This window comes from Phlebotomus papatasi, chromosome 3 (assembly GCF_024763615.1).
Source record: "Phlebotomus papatasi isolate M1 chromosome 3, Ppap_2.1, whole genome shotgun sequence".
Lineage (NCBI taxonomy): Eukaryota > Metazoa > Arthropoda > Insecta > Diptera > Psychodidae > Phlebotomus > Phlebotomus papatasi.
In genome coordinates, this window is record NC_077224.1 from 69,091,407 (window position 1) to 69,115,686 (window position 24,280).

The following is a 24,280-nucleotide window of genomic DNA, read 5'->3' on the forward strand; positions in this document are numbered from 1 at the left end:
AATTGATTCGGTTTGTGTGGCATTCAGTAAAAAATCTTAAATCTTGGATTCCTTTTTTAGTACAAAGGTTCAAAACCTTCACCTAATAGGAGTCCGAATAAGTCAAATGAGGAAAATATTAAGCACATAAAATGTCTTTCAGTAATCAAAGTGTGTACAAATATTAAAAATTTACACATAAACGTAAGGATGCAGTAGAATCTCGCTAATTCTATTCTTTGAAAATCGGGCTAGTTTTCAATTCAGTATTTGAAAAGAATTTTATTGTCAGTTTTCAAGTGTATTTATGATTGTGAAATGATGCAAATAAGCTCAAATTTGCTGTGATTTTTTCCTAGTTACGTTCTAATTTTTCATTATTGAGGGTTTTCACAGAATTTACAGTAATTGTGAATGTGTAAAATTAATATATGTATGTATAGCATAGATGAACAAAAAATCGTTGCATTTCAAATAGTTTCACGCCCGAATATCCCTTTTTCGGGTGACATTTCGAAACCAAATGCCCGAAATTGAAAGTTTACTGTAGTTTGGACTGATCTTTAACCACCAAATTTTTCGAGTTGAGTGTTCTCTAGGATCAGCCCGTGTGTATCAGAATGAAACTCTGGGTTTTCAGGTTCGAAACTGACCAGATTCAGTTTTTTTTTCAGATGTTATATCGGTTTTTAAATCGAAAAATTATGTTAATTCATTAATCAAATCACGAAAGTCTGGAAAATCAAATATGCTTGGTACAAAAATGTATTCAGTACGGCCATTAATGTGTAAGGTCCCGTCTTAATTATTTATTGTTTTTCCTCAGTATTTGTGAGATATTTTGATTTTATAGATTGATGATTTTGGTATTATTGTGGCTTGAGGTAGAGGGACTCACCTAAAGTAATAGGGATAAATTATTAACTATAATATCCCTCCAAGTTGCCGCTGGCCGAATTGCTATGCACTGTTTGTATGGGTTTAAACTTCAATATTTTTAGTAATAAATTCACTAGGGTTAGTATTGTTATTTCACTAGATTTAATTCACTGATTTTTAGTATATTTAATTTAATAGAAAAATCACTTTATTTTAATTGTTGCCGATGTGCTCACCATTACAGTCCGAATTCAACTAACTTGACTTGCAATTTCTCATTGACACATCTGGCACATCCGGCAATGGCTTCGCGCCATTATTGCAGTTATGGCACCACAAGTGGCGCCATCCAACACCTCCCCCCTTTAAGGAATGAGGCGACGTGCCCTCATCCTTTCTGTGTAGGACCCAGGAGCAGGACGTCCGGGACGAAGACGTTGCGCTATGGGCGATGAAGACGGTCTAATTGGTGCGTCCGGTGTTTTCGGTTCCTCTGGTTCCTGTGTTGGCGTGGTATTACGAGGACTTTCAGGAAATCCAAGGAATTCTGGTTCCGACGTATCCAAACCTAAACCATCAGGAGTGTCGCTAACGACAATTGGTGTTGGTTTCCACGACGTTGTAGCAATCGGAGTAGAGTTGTTCGATCCTGTTGAGGAATCCTTAGGAACATCCGCAGAGTTGGGACTCTGGCGAGGAGTTGGGTGTGTTGGTGCATCACTGGGTGCGAAGAACAGTGGAAGTGAATCTGTAGTCTTCTCTGAATTCGCTGAACGGCCTCTAAGCTGGTTAATGTGTGAGCGGATAATGATTCCATCTGATAAACGCACATTATAGCTGACTGAGCCTCGACGTTCAATCACTGTTCCTGGAGCCCATGTGAACTTTCCACCTTGGAAGAACTTCTTTGCATAGACTTCCTCCCCCCTCTGGAATGAGCGTTTCTTTGCACCGTGTTTGCGATTATACTGCTCTTCCATTTTCTTGTTTCGTTGAGGGTCCTGCGGATCACGAAATTTGAGCAAATCAAAAATCGTCCTAACTTTTCTCGAGAACAAAACCTCCGAAGGAGATTTTCCATCAGGTGAATTTTCATTTGGAGTAGTTCTGTAGTTTGCCAGGAACCTTTGAAGACCAACATCCAAAGAAATTGTCCTCCCTTGCTTCTCCAGCGACCTCTTGAATGAATCCACAAGCCTCTCGCATTGCCCATTGCTGTATGGACAGTAAGGATTGGTCTTAAGATGCTTGATGCCGTTCATCCGACAAAATTCCTCGAACTCGTCACTTACAAACTGCGTCCCATTGTCACTAACAATTGTTTCCGGAAGACCATTTCGTGCGAAAGTCTCTCTGAGCTTTTGAATTGTTTGTGTGGTTGTTGATGACGGAGTTCGGAAAATTTCAGGCCATTTGGAGTACGCATCGATGATTAGCAAGAAGGTTTCACCTCGATATTTGGCATAATCCAAATGAATTCGCTCCCAGGGATGTGTAGCTAGCGGCCATGATGCTAATTCTGCTTTCACAGGAGTCTTTGCGGCAGAGGCGCAGTCTGTACAGCTCTTGACTTTCTGCTCAATTTCGCTATCAATACCCGGCCAGAAAACGTATCCTCGAGCTATGGACTTCATTCTGGACATACCAGGGTGTGCATCATGCAGTTGAGTGATGATTTTCTTGCGAAATTGCTCTGGAACAACGATTGTCTCCCTGTAAAACACGCAGTCATGGATAAGCGAGAGAGCATTCCTGATCTTGAAATACTTCGCTACTTCCTTGGAACGAATTGACTTCAGTGATGTCGGCCATCCGCCCTTGATGTAGTTCACAACATCCTGTAAACTCTCCGAAGATTGTGTTGCGCGCTTGATCATGCTGAAATTCACAGGTAGTCTAGAAGAAGCTTCCTCAACGATAAGACGATCTTGAGTCTCCTCTAGTTGAATTTCTGCAATCACGACTTCTTCTAAGGGTGGTCGACTTGCACTGATCAATCTCGACAGCACATCCGCATGCCCGAAGCTGTCGGTTGAGATAAATTTTATCTCAAAATCGTAACTTTGTAAAATCAGCGACCATCTTTGAAGGCGGTTAGCTGTGTGTACCGGAATCCCTTTCTTGCTTCCGAAAATCGACACAAGTGGTTTGTGATCGGTCAGCAAAGTAAATCTCCTCCCATAAATAAAGCGATGAAACTTTTTGAGAGCGTAAACGATTCCAAGCCCTTCCTTTTCTATTTGACTATAGCGCTGTTCGGTTTCCGTCAGGCGTCTGGACGCATGGTAAAAAGCCTTCTGTGTCCCGTCAGGATGCTGGTGATAGGCTACAGACCCTATAGCGTATGAAGAGGCATCTGAGGCAACCACAATGGGGAGATTTGGATCGTAGTGGGTCAGCAAAAGGTCTGAGGTGATAATTTCCTTGAACTTTTTGAATGCAGCTTCACATTCAGCTGTCCACTTCCACGGAACACCCTTCTTGAGTAAGCGATCCAATGGAGTTCTAATCTCACTCATTGATCGGATGAATCGTCCCCAAAACTGCACTGCTCCGAGAAAACTGCGAAGTTCACTCACATTGGATGGAGCGGGCATTTTGCAAATTGCTTCAGTTTTATCGGGATCCGGATGTAGGCCTTTCTCATCTGCAACGACACCAAGAAATTTTATTTCACGCGAAAAAAATCGGCACTTCTCCAATTTAACACGGAAATTGTAGTCCTCTAGGCGTTTGAAGACTTCTTTGAGCACGGCAAAATGCTCTTTGGTGTCACTGCTGGCCACGCAGATATCATCAAAATAGGAAATTACCCCAGGAATGCCTTGAAGCATTCTTTCTACGATTTCTTGGAATATTCCGGGGGCACTCCGGATACCAGGGGGCAACCTATTGAACCGAAATAGACCACGATGAGTATGTATTGTCAATAATTGACTCGATTCCTCATCCATGGGGATCTGCAAGTACGCATCTGATAGGTCAATGTGACTGAAGACACGTTTATTGGCAAACTGGCTAAATAGACTGTCGGGGTCTGGGATCGGATGATTGTTCATCTCAACCGATTCATTTAGGCCAGTTGAATAATCTCCACATATTCTTATGCGGCCATTGGGCTTCCTAGCAACGACTATGGGCGCTGCCCACGACGAATATTCAGTGGGTGTGATGATTCCCGAAGCTTGCAGGCGTTGAAGCTCATCGTCGATCGTAGCCATTAGGTGGAATGCCACAGGACGTTTTGGACGAAAAACGGGGCTGACATGAGGCTTGAGGTGAATGGATGCAGTGGCTTTCGTGCACTGACCCATTTCGGTACCAAACACCACAGGAAAAGTAGATTGTAGCTCCTTAATCGCAGAGGTAGTATCGATTTCCTGCTGGACAGAGTTGCAATAGGAACTCGGAGCATAATCCCACAATCCCAGTGCCTCAATCCATTCAATGCCGAATAGATTCCCTGAAGTCTTCTCGGATACGAGACATCGTCCCCTAACCTCATTTTCTCCAAGCCGAATAGAACACTCAAATTCTCCTAACATTTCGATATAGTGAGATTGGGCATCCCTGACTTTCAAAGAAATAGGTGTGAGAGAGGGTTGTTTGAGCTTTCTCCAGGTGTCAGCTGAGATAATGGACACGTCGGCTGCACAATCGAGTTGAAATTCAATTGTGTGCCCATTGATTCTCGGGGATAGGTATTTCCTTCCAGGACTTCTGGGTGAAAATACAGCGTTTGTGCGAGCCTGATTGGACTGTTTTTTCTTCTTCGCGAAATACTTTTTGCCCGTGGATTTCTTTTTGTCTGAATCTTGAGGAAAAGAGGGACAATATCCGTTTTTATGCCCGACCTTGCCACACTCAGAACACTTAGAATTCACGTAGGAGCAATCTTTCACGAAATGCATGGAGCCACAAAGGTAACACGGACGTGGGGGTTTGTCTTTCTTGGGCGCAAAATCCTTTTTCTTTAAGACACTAACACTAGCTACGGGAGTATCAAGGCGGGAATCACTTTTCACATTGATAAGGCGACGAGCCTCCTCTACCATAAAATTGAGAGTGATTTTATCCGCGGGTTCCGTCTCGAGTTTTGTCAACAATTGCTCCCGGACTAGAACATACTTTTCACTTTGCAGGCTATTGACAAAAATCAATGCTTTAAAATGATCTGCAGTACATTCCGCTAATTTAAATGCCTCACAGTGACGATTAACCACTCCAGCATGGGTTGTGAGATCATCAGTGTCTTTGAGAATAAGCTGAAGACACTTTCGACGTGTACAAAATAAAGACTCACCCTTTCCGAAGAGCTTTATTAAATTTGCAACATTTTCATCGAAGCTCAGATTGGCTGGCTCACGTGGCAGCAAATTGCTGGCATATCGCTCATAAGACGATGCATCCAGACGTCTAAGAAGCAGCCTCACTCTTGCAGCATCATCCAAATTCTTGCCATCGAGCAAAAATGTGCTCTTGTAGCGCTGATACCACATGTCGAAAGTGAGGTTTTGTTCAGGGGCATATGAAAAAGGGGAAATGCCTCTGGACAAAGCATCCACAGAAACCTCACTCGATTGCTGCAACGGGACTACCACTTTTTGCTCGGATTTGAGATCTTTGACCTCTTTCAGCAGAGCAGCCACAGCTTCTAGAAGCGTCTCGGTGACCTTGCTTTCACCTTCAGCCATCCCGTCTGCCAAGTATTGTGGCTTGAGGTAGAGGGACTCACCTAAAGTAATAGGGATAAATTATTAACTATAATATCCCTCCAAGTTGCCAAGTATTGTGGCTTGAGGTAGAGGGACTCACCTAAAGTAATAGGGATAAATTATTAACTATAATATCCCTCCAAGTTGCCGCTGGCCGAATTGCTATGCACTGTTTGTATGGGTTTAAACTTCAATATTTTTAGTAATAAATTCACTAGGGTTAGTATTGTTATTTCACTAGATTTAATTCACTGATTTTTAGTATATTTAATTTAATAGAAAAATCACTTTATTTTAATTGTTGCCGATGTGCTCACCATTACAGTCCGAATTCAACTAACTTGACTTGCAATTTCTCATTGACACATCTGGCACATCCGGCAATGGCTTCGCGCCATTATTGCAGTTATGGCACCACAAGTGGCGCCATCCAACAGGTATCAATTTTTTTATGGATGTTTTTAGTTTTTAAAGGCTTTTCAACATAGGATACTGGTCAAAGTAGGCCTAAAGGCGTAAGACCTTGGTAAGGGGGGCTTAATGGGCTATATTTATGCTTAAAGTGTTGTACTTCAGTCGATGCAATATTCACTGCTATTGATCAAAAAAAAAAGTTCAAAGAGCATAAAAGAAGCACCCCTTTAACAGGTGACACTCCTGGAGAATATTTCGAAACGAGTGAGCTTCTCGATACGATTAACACCATAATAAAGACGTAATATAGTTTATTCCTTAAGCCATTTCATTCAGAGGATAAATTATTGCGCACCCTGTTGAAAATACTTTAACATTTTATTACTGTAACTTTTTATGTACTGAATTCAACCCTCATACTCTCACTTGTTCATTTTCTCATGTCACTATCAAGGGTGAGGTCACATGTAAAGCACATACAGTGGAAGTGGGCTCATTAAAATGTTCTAATATAGGTATAACTGGAAAGAAAAGCTCTCTCTGTACACTCTGTATTAAGACAATGTTTTATCTACGCAAAATTCTCTTTAACATTTTCCACATCAATTTCTTTTGCAAAAAAAAAAACACAAACACACAGAATTGCATTAACATTGAGGCGGCATTTGAAAGCATAAAAGAAAAACGATGTGAAAGAAGAAATATTCTCACAATATTTACGTAAAAACCACAAATAAATTTAATGGAATTTTCTTCTTCTCTTCTTTCTGCATAGTTAATTCTACAAACAGTTTATTAAAATCAAGACCACACAGAATGGGAAAATCACCAGGAAAAGCACACACAAATCAAGCGAAAATAGATGGAAAAAAAGGGGAAGATAGCCAAAAAAAATTATGAAAATTGAATGAAATAATCTAATTTAGCAATCATTTTTATCATCACGCTGACAATTATATTGGTGGGTGAAAATTTACTTCTTGATTTATAGAACATATAATTGAGCAATATCATTCCAATTCTCGGTATTTCTTCATTAAAATTTCAGCTATGACGTCACATTTTGTACCGCAAGAATTTTATGAAATAAATAATAATAGTAAAAGAGTTAGAGCACTTTTCGGGTGTTATGCCACTGTACACCAAAAATCACTTTTCATCAATATTTATTTAATCTGTCCTCTCTCAAAACTATTTTTACAGATTTTTTTTTTCTCTATTATTCTGTTCTTTCAATATCTCTCCGCCCTTCCACCGTATCACCGAGCAACTGTCGCCGACGCCAAAAATGTAGATTCAAAGGTAGAAATTTCAAGTTGGAAATACTTGTGAGAAAATGCTTCTTGTTGGACAGGAAAATTTCAATAATAATTTTTCCTAGCCTATTTCCCCCAAAAAGCTCTCACGGAATCTCTCTCACATAACCCAATGTCGCTCCTCTCTTCGCATCCAATTCCTTCAATAATGTACAGATATTACAAATACATTGAAAAAAACGGCCAAAATATATCATCAAATATATATAGCATTACTCTTATCGATTATTGTCTCTCTAATGAACGTACAAACATAAGAAAGGAACGACTGAACCACATTTCGATATGATAATATTTTATCTATATTAAAGCTCATGTAAAGCTCACTTATGTATTATTAAAGTTCTCTCTCTCAATTTCCCACTCTCTTTCTCTCTCTCAATTTCATATTCTCTCTAAAGCGGTATCGCCCTATTTATCATATAGATATGCATTTAATATATTCCATCATTGTTTCCCTACTGATTACACTCGATAGACCGACAATCAATTTTATCAATTCCCCCACAACTCCTTCCCCCAAACACTGTAAAATCAACTACATTTCCCTTTCCAAAATGACCAACGCTGTTTTCCACATTCCTTGACACTTTTCACCCCCCTGCCTATCCTCCCAAACCCCACCGCAAAAAAACATCCCCCACTGGAAAATATACCGCTTTTATCTAAATAAAAGGCAACACCACACAAGAATATACACATAAAACGTTTGGAATTTGTGGTAAAGTCGTGAGCTTTTAAAGTATCATCCAGATATTTCTTTTCTCCATCACAAATATCCTCTTTCTCTCTCTCTCTCCTTCATTGTCATTAAAGTACTTCCAGACTTTTTTTCACTTCCAAGTTATTTGGTCAAAAAAGAAAAAAAAAACAAAAATACTTCAAGACACTGAGCCAAAATATTAGGGTAAAATGCAATTATTGCAAGACACATCCATTTATTGGAAGATTTAATTAATCGTGGGAGGAAATATTTAAAAATTTAAGCACATATAGGGGGGTAATACCAAAATTTGAGCACAACTTTTACATCAAAGGATTTTTTTTTGGTTGACTTTTTCCAAAGAAAAGTCGTAAAGATGTACAAAAAACTTCGGTCTTCAAAATTGCATGATAATACTAATTTAAAAACTCATTTTACTGTATAAACCAATTAAACCAGGGGTGTGCAAGAACCGTTTGACACCGAATAAATTTCAAACTCAGTTTATTGAGGTAACGTTTTGACTACTGACGTACAAGTTTCATTTGACGTTTGTTCGGTTTCAAACGGTTCTTGCACCCCTCTGAAATAAACCATCATTTTATAGAATGATTACGAAGCTTTTCCTTCACTGAGAAAAAAAGAGGGTGCGATTAACTTTTTTTCCTCAAAATTTTAACACTTTTCAGGTGTAAAAAATATATCAACATTTTTTAATGTTAATTTTACACCTTTTTAAGGGTAAAATTAATACGAAAAAGTGTAACTTTAACCCCCAATACACCTAAAAAGGGTAATATTTACACCGATTTTGGATCAATACTGCAGTGTAAAATTAACATTTCCAGAATGTTGTTTTAACTTTTTCGGATTTCTCTCAGTGTTATTATATTTAATAAAATTCCCTATCAAAGGCAAAAGAAATTATGATAAAACTCTGTCTTTATTTTCAACATATCCGAATTTAAAGTTGCAAAAAAATACTTCTACAATTTACCATACGTTCTTATACACAAAAGACTGAATTGTTTCTTGTAGAACTTTCAGTTTGTCCTGATGAAGAATTAAATCGGTTCTATAAAATCGGAAATATTCGACAATAAGACCTAATGTAGGGATGGTACAAAAAAAAATAAACACCAAAAATTATTTTCCAAGTTTAAGCCGCAAAAACAATCAAAAATGAAAAGTATTTTCGTCAATTTTATCAACACTAATAAGAAAGATCGAAAAGTTTAAAATTTTATTGTGTACTAGGCATTACGTATTGCAGAACGCAAGTCATTTCAGGAACTGAGCAATTGTTTTTGTTTTTCTTTACGTAGGGGAGACTGGGGCAAAAAGTCACAAAACGGATATTTTATTTTTTACAAGCTACCAGAGCACCTCCAAAATTTCTATTTAGCACAGTTTTATAGGAAATTTACCGCTCTATAACTCTGTTAAAGCTATTTTCTTCTATTTTGTAAGGAAATATATTTATCGAGCCATTTTCTAAAAGGTAAATTTGTGATCATTCTCAAAAAATGCTGGGGCAAATAGTATCAGGCATAAGATACTATCACATTTTGATTCGCTTTATTACGGGATTCCGTAAATTCAAGTAAAATACCTGGATTACATATTTTCATAGGAAATTTTAATCTTCTACACCTTTGTAAAACACCGTTTTCTCTATCTGAGCGAGAAAAGCGCATTTTAAGCTATTTTGCAAAAAACACACAAAAGACTGCAAATCGTTTGACAAATTCAAACAACAAACACCGACACATAGAATTGACGTTTCTTTTTACCGTGGGACATCAGAAATTGTTTCGGTTTTTGGTACTTTTTGCTCCATAGCTTTTGTTACTTTTTACCCCAAGTGATAGTTTTTAATAAAAGGATTTCTGGAGAAAAGAATCTTTGTAAAATTCTAGAATAGATAGTGGATTCGTATTCAAAGAATATGCAGATAATTTGGAAAATATTCACCAGTGCTTCAAATTTCATATAAGTAGCTAATAATTGATATCTTCTGCGCGGAAAACATTTCAAAAATAGGGCTAAAAATATCGATATTTTTTGTTTTCTAAATTCCTTGTTCAAATTCTAAAAAAAACTTACGACATTGAAGAAGACTTCTGGCGGGTATCTATGGAAAAAAATTTAAGCCGCAATCTTACTTATCTTGGAAGATATTGAATTTTAAAATTTTCGATTTGTGACTTTTTGCCCCAGTCTCCCCTATGTTTTGCAGGCTCAGTAATGCAATAATGTCCAACGCACAATAAATTTTGTTTTATTAATATGTTTTTGATGTTTTTATGAGAGTGAGTGAGATCTAGATCTAGTCATCTCGCTCATTCTCATGAGAAATTTTGAAAACATGTTTACAAATAAAAGTTATTGTGCGCTGATCATTATACTAAAAACATGTTTACAAAATCAAAGTTATAGTGAGTGGGATATTATGCCCAACGCACAATAACTTTTCTTTAAAAACATGTTTTCAAAATTGCCTATAAGAGTGAGCGAAATGACTAGATCAAGATTTCATTCACTTTTATTGAAATGTCAAAAACATGTTTACAAAAAAAAAAGTTATTGTGCGCTGGGTATTAGGCATAATGCTCAGAGCTCAATAACTTTTTTTGTGAACCTGTTTCTGACTTTTTTCTAAGAGCGAAAGAGATCTAACTCTAGTCAGCTCACTTACTCTAATAAGTAGTTCCGAAAACATGTTTACAAAACAAGTCACTGTAAGCTGGACATAATGCACAATGCATAATAACGATTATTTTCATAAAATGTTTTTAAGATTTTATTGAGTGTAGATGAAATGTAGATCTAGTCAACTCTTTCACTCCCATAAGAAATTTTGAAAACATGTTTACCACACAAAAATAATTGTGCGTTATGCATAATGACCATAGCACAATAACTTCTGTTTTAGATCTAGATCTAAAATAGATCTACATTTAGATCTTTGGATCTAAATGTAAACATGTGTTTCGTATTCCAATTAGAGTGAAATAAATATAGAACTAGTCATTTCGCTCACTTTTATAAGCAATTTCGGAAAGTGTTTGCAAATTTCAAATAACGAGTTTGTCCATTTAAAAATTTTCAAATCATAAGTTTGACGACCAAGCGAGCACAGTTAGCATGAAGACATGAACGTTCGAAAGGAGAGCACTTTCCCCTAGTGGTGACGGTAAAATAATTAATGAAAATGATAATTTGACGTAAAAAACATAAAATTCTTACATTTTATTTCTTATTTTAAAAACTGTTGTTATATTTTTAAAAAATTTCGATTTAAAAAAATTATAAATTCTACCAGAATTAAAAAAGAAAATCTTCAAATAACACGCTAAAAACAATTGTAAATGAACGTGGCACCACACTGTCATGAAATTGTTATTTAAGACGATATTTATTTTTTAATTTTTTATAAACCACGTTACCATTTTTTAATTAGGTAAAATACGAAATTACAAAATATACAATATTCTAAAAATAATTTCGTGGCGAAAAAAAATTAATTTCATTTGGAATTATATCCCGTCATAGAAATTTTCTGCCGTTTTGCTCCGGAAGTTAGTCAGAAACGCTAAGCCGGCAGTGATCGCAAGAATATCTTTTTGACATAAACCACTCTTCGCATAAATCTGTATAGAAGAATTCTTGTTCAAAAGCAATTTATTATTTAAAAAAATTGAACTGAAAATGAAAAAAATGTGATTCAGAAAAATTACCTTTGAAAAGAATTGGAATAAAACGATCGATAAAATAAAAAAAAAATATATTAAATACAACAAAAAAATTAAGTAAAAAAAATAATTATCAGATAGCATAACGAATACTAAGTAAAATAATGTTTTCATCCTAGACTGTGTTTTCAATCTTAAAATGTATTTATTTTTCATTAAGGGACACCGGAGCAAAATTTGTCAAAACGAAAATTTCAATATTCACTATTTTCTAAAATAAAAGAGACTGAGGCTTGAAATTTTTATTATAGATAGCCTTTATGAACCTTCTTACGGCGTTATCACACTTGCACATTAAAATTTTAATGTGATTCACATTAATTGTCGCTTGTGAGCGTCCAAATATATTATTTGTGTCTTTGAGTCACTTAATATTTGGAGTTTTTCTATTTATTGATAAAGAAGTGGACTTGGCCTGCAAAAATAAGTTTAAATTTACCTAAAGCATAAATATTTTTCACATTAAAAATTTAAAGAGCAAATCGCATTAATTTTTCGCATTAATGCTATTAATCAATTTAAATCAAATTTTGCGGGCCAAGTCTACCTTTTTATCAACAAATAGATCAAATTTTGAATATAAAATGATTCAAACACACAAAATACACATTTGGACTCTCACAAGCGACAATTAATGTGAATCATATTAAAATTGTAATGTGCAAGAGTGTGATAACAGTTAAACTTACAAAATTTCAAGGGATTCGAGGAAGGATTATGTAAAATAAAAAATAATGAAATTTAGAGCCCTATTTTTGTAATATTTGACTTACAGAAAATATCAATAATGATTAGCTCAATTTAAGCACATTTATCGTTAAGATAGAGAAAAATTATCTCCGACAAAGTTGTAGAGGAATAAATTTCCTTTAAAAATATGTCTATTTGATATTTTTAATGTTTGCGAGAGTAAAACGTCACAAATTATTCGAAGACTGACAAAATTTGTGCACCAGCAATTTTGAGAATCTCCACAAAATCGACTAATAGAAAATGATTCGAAAATCACATTTCTTTCGAGATAGAGGAAAATAGTATTCTGCAATGTTGTAGAGAAGTAAATTTCCTATAAGAATATGCTCATTATAAAACGTTTAAATTTTCTCAGAGCTCGTGGAAGAATTAAATATGCGTATTGCCCCAGTCTCCCCTACATTTTAAATTTAGGAAAATTAACTTTTCAGATGAACTCGTAATAAAAAGACATTAATATTTTATAAATAAAATAAACTTATAAAACATCATTCCATACAAAACCTTTGAGAATACCGTAAAAGTGATGTAGTAAAATTTAAAAATGTTAATGAAATTATTATTATTTTTTTTAGAAACAAACTACTTCATATAAATTTTCGGAGATTTTATGTCCCATTCCTTAGGTTTACAAATTAACTCTTTCGCGTCTTTAGGGTCATATATGACCCGGGGAAAAAAGTCTCTTTTTGGCTATTTACATTAATTGAAATCTAACTGGAGTCTTGAGAAAATGAGCCAAGAATCTTACATCATTCTATTATGATGTCGTGCACGAACAGATAGATTTCAATTAATGTAAATACCCAAAAAAAACTTTTTTCCCCGAGTCATGACATTACCCTAAAGACGCGAAAGAGTTAAGACCTAAGGAAAAGAATAAATATCCTCGAAACGTGATATAAAGCTTATGTGCTGGACAGGCCTACGGCTTAATCCGAGAGACGGCTTAACGGAATTATAATCAAAATAATGATTAGACTGATTTCCCATCAGTTTCCCACTAATCCGTCTCTCGACTTAACCTGTAATGCCGACTTCAGACTGGAGGTTTAGCTCAGTTCCCTGAGATCTCAAAAATCTAAATAACAAGGAATTTTATTGATTTTTCAAAAAATAAGGGATCATTTGCCCTTAATGTCCAATCCTTAACAACACTGAGAGAAATCCGAAAAAGTTAAAATAGCATTCCGGAAATATTAATTTTACCCTGCATTATTGATCCAAAATCGGTGTAAATATTACACTTTTTAGGTGTATTGGGGGTTAAAGTTACCCTTTTTCATGTTAATTTTACCCTTAAAAAGGTGTAAAATTAACATTAAAAAATGTTGATATATTTTTACACCAAAAAAGTTTTAAGGTTATGAGGAAAAAAAGTGTATAATGTTCTAGATATTAACATTTAATGCGAAGTAAAGAATTATTTATTTGAATACATTTTATCAATTGCCAACAGTGCCCAAAATAGCTTACATTCCAAAATAACCATGTTAATAAATCATTTGTCACGAGTGAACTTTTCATTTTTCTATTTTAAATTTTAGGTTTATTTATTTAAGGGATATTACACAGAGGTTAAAAGCTCTCTAGCTCCTTGAGTATAGTATTTGCAGCTTTTCAGACTTTCCAAGAAAGTAACTTAATTTCATTTTTAAAATAAATCCTTTGATGTAAATTGGACTAAAATGGGTTGCACAAGACAAAGGGATACATTGCAGGTATCAAAAATGTAAGTTTTTTTTTAATTGTTTCTTCTTCCACAAAAATAAAAGAACCATTGAGGGAGTGTTTTGAAATTAAGGGATGGTGGTAAGTATACGTTTAATGAACACTGTTACTTTTTTTTTGGAGAATTTAAAAAAAAAGCACATTAACTTTCAAGGCTCAAGACAAAAATCATTTTTCCTTCAATTACACTGTTCTTTGACTCTTTTCTTTTTTTTCTCTCTATTGAAACATTTATATCAATCTACTCACGGCGAATCCCCCAATCCATCATATTTCTTTCTTATACTTTTTCTTTCCTTCTCAGTCTACAAACAGGCTAAGGTAACTTTGAAATCATAAGAACCGTATCTTGAACACTGCCTTATAAACTTTCTCTCACACCCCCGCAGATCTTTTTTTTTCTTCTTTTCTTTTCTGCTGTTGAACTTCAGAGGGGGGGGGGTGAAAAACGAAAGAAAAGTTTAAACGGGAAAATTGTTTTCTAACATTTATTCATTTTCCATGTAGCCCCGTTGGAGGGATAAATGTGAATTGTCTATCTGAATTATTTTTTTTTTAAGTAAAACAAGAAAATAATAAGCTTCAAATTAGCTGAGAAAATTGTGAAAGTAGCTAGAATTCCGTCAATTTCCAAGAAATTAGACGACAAATTGGAGAAAAAAAACACTGAAAAACTGTACCAAGAATTGTTAACTGTGACAACTTAACAATTATTTGTCTTCTCTCCTCAATTCTGGTCATTCTATCAAACAATAAAACTCTGCAATTGTCGATTTTGTACGTTTCTGCACTCATGGTAGAACATTTTTCTTCTCTCCGTTTTTTTTTTACTTTTTCTTCTTTTTAACAACTCTAAACCTCTTTCATGTGATTTAATGTGAGAAGAAAAAAAAGATTGTATTATATTGTATTGCAAAAAAGAAAGATTTCGAATGAAAAAAAAATCACGCACACACACAATATCAATCTTATTAAATTTAATTTAATTCTTTTCTTCCGCTCAATACAGCGTCTATCGCGAAAAATTGGATGACACGGTTAAATGTTGCTTGGTAGAAAACGCAAAAAGAATTCATTTAACAAAAAAAAATAAGAGAAAATTGCGATATTTTTAACGTAAAAAAAAGTAGAAGAGAGATTTAATTTATAGTAAATGCGTGTTCACTGCGTTAGAGTAGACACAAGATAGACACAATTCGATATCGTTCGGCATGACTTTGATTAGGTGATGTTCCCACTGAGAGATGTGTCACTCTTACTGCCCAAGTTATACTTCATGCAATACCCAATTCTCCTCTAAAAATCGACACAAAAACCTGAGAGAGAGAGAAAGAGAGACTTATTCCCCTTTTATATATATATATATTCCTTTACCATCTGCCTCTCTCACTATATCGATGTCAGTGAAAATGTGTGTCAGAGGATTTTAGTCCATCTGACATTTCCACAGCGCACCACGAGCTTCGACATCACGAGAGAATTTCCATCCACGAGACTAGCTTTTCTCTCCCCCATAGACCGTACAATGTAACAATACAAATTATGTATATAGGAAAGTTTTCCGAGAGATCACGAGAGAAAGGAACAGACAATGCAAGAGCTTTTGAGAGAGGAGCAAAAAGCTCTGTGTGTTCTTATCTTGGAAAATTCGTTCAGTAAAAGCTCTTTCAGACTGAGACTCTTCTTCTTAAGGACATCAACCATAAATATACAGCAAATAAATTGGTAGTTTGATAAGATAAACTCATTGAGAATCTCACCAAAAACCAATTGATTTTGCTATAAAATTATTTGAAAAGACACAATCGTTGGTGATTCTAAAATCTCTCAAAGTTTTGATAGATATCATGATAAATTTTTACGAATATAGCGTATCACTATACGGAACACCCTTCTCACAATAGTGTATCGAGAGAAAATCAAGTGATAAGCAAAGATAAGCTTAGCTTATCGTAGCTATAAGATTCTTTACAGGCGACATTGAAGATCTTGCAACTCGGGGTTCTTGCAACTCGAATTACTTGAAAATTCGACTGTGAATTGAATTTTTGGGGTAAAGCGAGTTACAGGAACCCGATGTGTAATCACTCTCAGTTCCCCTGTGAAAAATCACTGGTTATTTTCTATTAGGTGTGATTCCTTCATAATCACACCTATTGTGATACTCCGATTTTGTGAAAGTGCTCCGATCGAGCTGAAATTCACAGGGTATATGTTTTGAACATACGACGATTTCTAGGCTATTAGTTTTTTGAAAAACCGGTTCTAAACCGGTTTAAAACCGGTTTTTCTAGGTTTTCTCGAAATTGGCCTATGCAATTTGAACCATTTTATGTTCATGTTGTAGCGCTACTAGAGTAGATCAATTTAAAGAAAATGGTGATTGCTCCAAGATTTCTCGAGATATTTAAAAAAAATTCGTGGGTCGTGAAATTTCTCGCAGATTTTCGCAAGTCGCGAGAAATTTCGCGGATTTTCGCGGGCCGCGAAATTTTTCACGGCTTTTCAGAAGCCGCGAAATTTTTCGCGGATTCTCGCGGGTCGCTAATTTTTTTGCGAATTTACGCGGGACGCAAAATTTTTCGCAGATTTTCGCGTATTTTCGCGGGTCGCGAAATTTTTCGCGAATTTTCAGGGGCCGTGAAATTTTTCGCGAATTTTCAGGGGCCGTGAAATTTTTCGCGAATTTTTGCAGGTCGCGAAGTTTTTCGCGGATTTTCGTGGGCCGCCAAATTTTTCGCAGATTTTCGTTTTGAAGTAAAATTTTGCACATATCAAGCCTAAAAGAGGCTCTAAACGGATGTAAAGTTTGAGGCCTCTATCTCTCATATTTTCCGAGAAAATCGACTTTAAAGATTTTCAGACACTTATGCATTTCTCATCCAATTTTTTTTTCATTTTCAAGTGAAATTTTGCACATATCAAGCCTGAAAGAGGTTCTAAATGGTTTAAAAGTTTGAGCCCTCTATCCCTCATAGTTTCCGAGATAATCTACTTTAAAGTTTTCAGACACTTTCATGCATTTCTCATCCAATTTTCCTTATTAATAACGATAATATGTTACATACAGTTTAAGAATTATTAAACGAAATTTGCAATATTTATGTATAAATATCGTTCGAGTTTGCCACAATCCAAATTTGCAATGAAGGAATCGCACCTGTATAAGCTGATCTAGGCTTATCACTGGTTTTTTGGTTTGAATACAGAAGGTCAACAAAAGAAAAAGAAAGTTTTTTTTTAATCAGTGAATAAACATTGGAGATAGAATCGGGTCAATTTCGTTATAGTTAGGGTCAGGGGAACATTGAGATGAAGTAAAGACGGATGCGACCTAGGGTAGAGTCAGCCCTTTTTGCCATGTAAGCACTTTTTCGCCACCTAATATAAAACAACTAATTTAAGGCATTTAAGAATAAGTAGCATTTCAACATTCATAATATGTTGTGTTCCAATATCCCAATACGTTAATAATTACAGAAAAGTTGTAGCATTTGAAGAGACGCCTTCATTTGACGCCTTCTTGCTAAGGTCAGGGAGCTCGGATTCATTAGATTTCTTATTTGAAAGCTCTTAGGCCCAGCTATAACACACTAAAATTTGAGATCGATTTATGCCATAGACGCTAAATCATTGAGAAAAAATTAGCGTTTGTACTCCGGACAGGACACCCACAAAAATCGATTTTTGGCGCGCAGAATATTCGTGATCTGTGAGTGACAAAAAGTGTAGATCCAAAATTTGAGCCCGATCTGACGAGGTGGGATTTCACCTCAGACAGCAAAAATTGAGATTGTAAACATAAGAATCACAGGTGATATAGGCCTTTCTCGATATTGTAATTAGAGGAATCCCCTTAAAGGGTTAAACATATTAAAATACAAAATTTTAACTATATTTTTTGAAATTTTCATTCAAAAATTTCAAAAATTCAGCCGTTATAACCTGATTTTTGGAGACTGCTTTTGAAGAAAAAAAAACTTACTTATCGGTGAACATGATTACTCAGAGTTATGCCAAAAGTAAAATATTTTCTGTTAACTTTGAACTGTGGATTCTTGATGGAAAATTAAATTTGGATTTTTGGGATATTATTATACAAAATAACCGATTTAAATCGATTTTAATCGGTTCATAATCGATAACTAATTTTTATCGAAAACTGAAGTGAAGTGTACTTTGGGAAATATTTTAAGTGATTTATAAATTCGTTCAAATCGGTTGGGAACTGGTAATGAATCTGTTATGAACCGCTTTTGTCCGAAAATTAGTTCTATTACTCTTAGAACTATTTTGGGAGATCTTTGAGTGATTTATGAATCATTTCAAATCGGTTGAGGACCGGTAAATAAATTGACACGATCAACACAATAGCATCTAAATCATGGGTTCGCGGTTCGCGCCTTTCGAGCAATTTGCAAAGCCTAGAACGCTTTGCCATCCCTTTTAAATGAAGTTTTAGAGCTGCCTAGGTGATTTTCCGAAATCAAAAATTAACAACTTAATATATTTCTTATTTCGAAATACTGGTAAAAATAAAAGGATCAAATTGATCCACATTTGATCCTTCTGCAAAGGAATTAACATGTTCTATTATTATGATAAATCCTTTTCAAAAGGATCAAATTTGGAACTATTTGATCTTTTTATTTTTACCAATGTAAGAAAGGTTTTGGAGTCCATTACAAACTTAACTCCTGTTAGTCTGCTATATATCAGTAATTTGTATACCAATATTTTAATTGAAATATGTATATATAGGGTAAGCCTGCCAGATTCAGGCATAGTGACAAAGTCCCAAATTTGAAATGTAATATTTTTAAAACAAATTTAATATTTTTCTTATTTACTGTTACTTGCTTTTTTCTTGCTTAAATTGAATACTTTTTGTTACTTGGAGTGTTGCTTTCAATCTCATAGAAAGTTTATCGTTTTTATATACTGTAAAATCATTATTAATACATTTTAAAATTAATTAAAATGTAGACATAGCTTTGGTGACCTATTTCGGCCACCTTCATTCTCATAGTTCCTTTCCCTTCGGAAATTCTTTCAATGTCTTTCTCAAATCATCTCCTTTATCGCAGCTACGTTATTTGTTATTCTTTTGCATTGTATAATCCCTATACTAAATACTGAATGAAATACTAAATTAATACTAAAAAGTCATGGAAATTCGATGAACAAAAAAGGTGGCCGGTATTGCAAGCTGGTCGAAATTTGGCACACTTATCCTAATGACCAACATACAATAACTTTAGTTTTTTAAACATATTTTTGACATTTCAGTGAAAATAAAACTAAACTAAATTTAGTCACTCTCTGTAGGTTATTTTAAAATCATGTTGACAAAACAAAAGTTATTGTACTTTGGGCATAATTTTCATGTATTTTTTGTTATGCTCTTCTAATATCAACAAAATAGGGTTTATGTGGTTTGAAATTTTTTTTTCGTATAGGTTAAGTGTGCCAAATTTCGGCATAGTTGCATCCAAGCGCCAAAATCTCAAGTATGAAATGGTTTTCTTTTTAATACAATTGATTTTTTTGTTACTTTTTCTTAAGGAATGTTACTTGGAACTTTGTAGACAGTTTATTGTCTTTATTTTCTCTAAAATCATTCTTAATACATTTTAAAATCAATGAAAATTTAGACATAACTTTGGTGGCTTATTTCGGCCACCTTCATTCTCTTAGTTCCGTGCGCTTCAGGAATTCTTTCAATGTCTTTTTCACGTCATGTCGTTTGTCAAATCGACATTTTTTTTGTTATTTTTTTGCACTGTATAATCTCTAGAATATGCAAAACCTAAAAATTCATGGAAATTCGAAGAACAAAGAAGTGGCCGGAATTGCAAGCTGGACGAAATTTTGTACAATTACCCTATTTACTTTATCAATAATTATTAATGTATTTTGAGTTTGTATAGAATATGTATGTATGTATACAATAAGGGATTAATTAATCTTTAAAATAATCCTAAAATGATAATTACAAATTAGAAATGGAATAATCCAAACATATTTTTTATATTGCGAATTTTTTTCATCAAAATTTTTGAAGAGAAAAAACTGTTTAATCGTAAAATGAATTAAAACATTCTCCCAATTTTAAAATATATAATGTCTCAATAATATGTATCAAGAGCATCAAGAAAACAGAATACGAATTGTTGATGTTTTTAACTTGTCATAAATTTTTTAAAAATTCAAGAGTAAAATGTTGAAGGTAATTTTCGGGAATGCCAAATTATTTAGGATAAAATTTTAAAGCTCTAAAATATTAAAATATTTTTATAATATTTTTTTTAACAATAGGAACATTATAGAAAGCACAAATTAAAAAATAAATAAATAAATATACTGCTTACCTCTGGATGTTGGATGATTCATAAGGATAGACAGTGGACACTCATCGTCATCCAAGATGTACTCTGTACCATCACTGTTAACTTGCACCAGGCAATAGTGCAGTGGATCCGCCTTATCCAGTCCATACTTTGCCAGCATTTCCCGGACAACAGCTTGCGCACAATCTCTGATTGACAACAAGAGAGTCTTGTAGGGAACATCCCGACACAGACTCTCACCATAGATCTTCAGTGTTCCTCCTGTGTCCGGTCCACCATCTTTCGACCGAAACTGCTGCAATTTCTTCTCCAGCTTCTGCTGACGTCGTCGACGCATCACGGCTTCTGGGTTGGAAATGGACCTCGTGAAGGACGTCTCCGGCAATTCCGTGTACAATTTCTCTGCCACATGATTCTCAGCATTGGCTGTATTTGTACTCTGCATCTTCTGCAATTTCTCTTTCTTCTTCTTCTGCTCCTTCTGTTCACGCTTTGACAATTTCCTCTTGAAATTTGTGTCGCCACTCTCAAGTGTCTGCAAATAAGACTTGATTGAAAATTCGTTACGTTTTGAAATACAAATATCAATGTATGTCAGTGTGACAGGAAATAATTGTCAATGTCAAAATGACAGTACTCTAAAAATATTTTAATAATCGGAAAATATTTCCAAATAACCCAATAATTTTAATTCGAAAGCGTTAATGTTTGAAAAGAACTTCAGTGTCATTTTGACAACTGCTAACTGACAATGTCAAAATGTCAGTGTACATCAATTTTTCGAAATCGCTTTATAATATTAATCCGAAAACACTACCAATTATCATAATAATTTTAGTTCGAAAACGGAGCTTTGAAAAAGAACGTCAGTGTTACATGACGATAACTGTCACTGTCAAAATGACAGTACTGTAAAGTCATATTAATCGGAAAATATTTCCAAATAACACAATAATTTTAATTCGAAATCGGTAATGGTTGATAAAAGAACTTCAGTGTCATTTTGACAACTGCTAACTGACAATGTCAAAATGTCAGTGTACATCAATTTTTCGAAATCGCTTTATAATATTAATCCGAAAACACTACCAATTATCATAATAATTTTAGTTCGAAAACGGAGCTTTGAAAAAGAACGTCACTGTTACATGACGATAACTGTCACTGTCAAAATGACAGTACTGTAAAGTCATATTAATCGGAAAATATTTCCAAATAACACAATAATTTTAATTCGAAATCGGTAATGGTTGATAAAAGAACTTCAGTGTCATTTTGACAACTGCTAACTGTCAATGTCAAAATGTCAGTGTACATCAATTCTTCGAAATCGCATTATTATTATTAATCGAAAAAGCTTCCAATTAACAAAATAATTTTATTTCTGAAACGGAACTTAGAAAAAAGAACGTCAGTGTCACATGACGATAACTGTCAATGGCACAATGACAGTTATATGTAACTTTGAAATCGACATTCTTTCCTAATCAGTATTTACTACAAATTATGAAATCAAGAATTTCATTTGCAAAATTCTTCAGGTGTCAAATGAAAAGCCAATACCGAGAAATAATAGCTGTCGATGTCAATAGATGTCATTTTTGTTATTCTCCATTTTAATTAATCAATAGCTTATAAATCAGAAGGATCAATGCAATGTCATTTAGAAGAGTGCTAACTGTCTATGAAAATGAATTTTAATTTTATTGCATTAATATTAGATTGTAATTCCGAAGAAATCTCTGTGCAATTAACTCATATCATATAAAGCTCATTTAATTTTTAACGTTGACATTAAATTACTTTTTGTCATCCATGAAATTGTATTTTCCCTAAGATTTGTTCTTGTAGAAAATTAAGAAAAACCCAAAAATAGATTTAGAATAAAGTCTTACATTTGTCTTCTGGTCTGTGTCCCTCAGCAGAAATCTTCCTTCGCGATCATCAAAATTCCAATTCAGCTGCACCAGCAATGGCTTTTCGTCTCCATTCAACTTCCTCTCTTCATGATTTGAATGCACTTCGTATAAGGCATAGTTGGGCAGTGACAGCATTCGCATATCCGGACGGAATTTCTCAATTAGCGTGGCAATGACATCCTGAACTGTGGCATCAGATGCCACACGAATGCACTTTGTGGCTACTTTTTGGCCAGCATCTTGGAAGTAGAATCTCATAACACCGTGAAATTGAAGATTCTGCGGCAAGAAATTTATACATAAAGGATTTATTGGATATTTCCTAAATATTGTATTAATTCTCTGATTTTTATTATCTTCAAGACGGTAGTACTTAGTTACATGAATAAGCTCCGCCCACATTTATTATTTATTCATGATTTACATGAATTAGAAACACTTTATTACTTTCCACAAAATTTGAAATTCTTAATTTCTGTTCGTAGTACAAAATATCTTCACCAGTTCAATTTGAAAAATTACATAAAATATTGTTCATTAAAAAATTAAGCCACGCCCTCCCGCCGAAAACTTATGCAAAACAAATGAAGTTAGATATAGAAGCTCTGAAACTTAGAAAATTATCAGACATACAGTAGAGTCCCGCTATAGGCCATCGCTTTATAGTCCACAAATTTATCGACCGTTGATTTCAAAACACTGATTTTAAGTTAGGTTATGTTTTTTTAGTACGCGACATGCAATTTTTTTCATAATCATTTTAATATTTTTGACAAACTTTATTGAGTATTTGTGATAATTGTGATCCATAATGAAGAGAGCGAGGACAAGTACCACAATCGCAAAGAAAGTGGAAGTCGTCGAGCAATTTCAATACTAAAAGTCGTTGGTAATTTTAAAAAATGACATGAACTATAGTGCGGCCAAAGTGTCAAATCTGGAACCAAATATGGACTATAGCGAGACTCTACTGTATCAAGATTTTTCCAGTGTCCTGCACCACTTTAACAATTCAAAAACAACCGAATTACAAAAGAGACAGACTAAATTGCATGTTTCTTAATTTTACGCTTTTAATAGGCGTGGCTTATATTTCTTTTTGTCTTTAATAAACGCAAAATCAAAGAAAAAATTCCTACTGCTAATAACTGTTTGATTATTCAAAATCTGCACTGTTCGACTGCTTTCAATTATAAGCCGACATCAAACAAATCATTTTTTTATTAATCCCAAAAAAATACCTTTAGTTATGAATCGAATTATTCCACTGTTCCTACTATTTTCGAATAACAATCAACTGTTTCAATCGGATTAAATGTGCTTTATTAATTTTGTGCAATAATGAACTTCGATATAATTCAATCTGATTTAGAAATATTGTCCTCAATACAGTTCTTTTTAATTTAAACATTTAAGGGGCGTGGTCTATTATTTTTATTAAAGAAAAATATTTGCAGTGTTTTTCATTATTACGCTGTTTCCAACATTTAACCTCTTCCAATGAATTATTTAAAAAAGAATTAACCCTCTAACGTCCAATTTTTAAATATGCAAAAAATGTAGTGTGATGATTTTTTCTACACTAATTACGGTTCAATAAACTCAATAATACCATCCGTTCTTCATTTTCTCTTTTAATTTAAGCGAAAAATGCAAAAATATAAAAAAAAATCAAAGTTTTTGCTTCTAAGGCTGCTATTCTGCCATCTTTATAATTTTGTAAGATTTTGTGGAATTTGGAATTCTTGTTAGAGTTAATCCAAGGT

At 34.3% G+C, this 24,280-nt stretch overlaps 1 protein-coding gene across 21 annotated transcripts in view; it reads right to left on the reverse strand.

The window, feature by feature from the left end:
• LOC129808116 (afadin) overlaps nt 1-24,280 on the reverse strand; it is a 118,122-nt gene that overhangs the window by 56,145 nt on the left and 37,697 nt on the right. For 9 of the 21 annotated variants that reach the window (XM_055857854.1, XM_055857842.1, XM_055857852.1 and 6 more), the window contains 2 exons: nt 22,491-22,793; nt 20,617-21,142 (listed from right to left, as the gene is read on the reverse strand). In XM_055857854.1, coding sequence (XP_055713829.1) covers nt 20,617-21,142; nt 22,491-22,793 — 829 coding nt within the window. Of the gene's footprint in view, nt 1-14,494; nt 15,106-20,616; nt 21,143-22,490; nt 22,794-24,280 lie in introns of those variants that run through there. The other 12 variants (XM_055857850.1, XM_055857856.1, XM_055857855.1 and 9 more) reach the window with 5 other exon arrangements.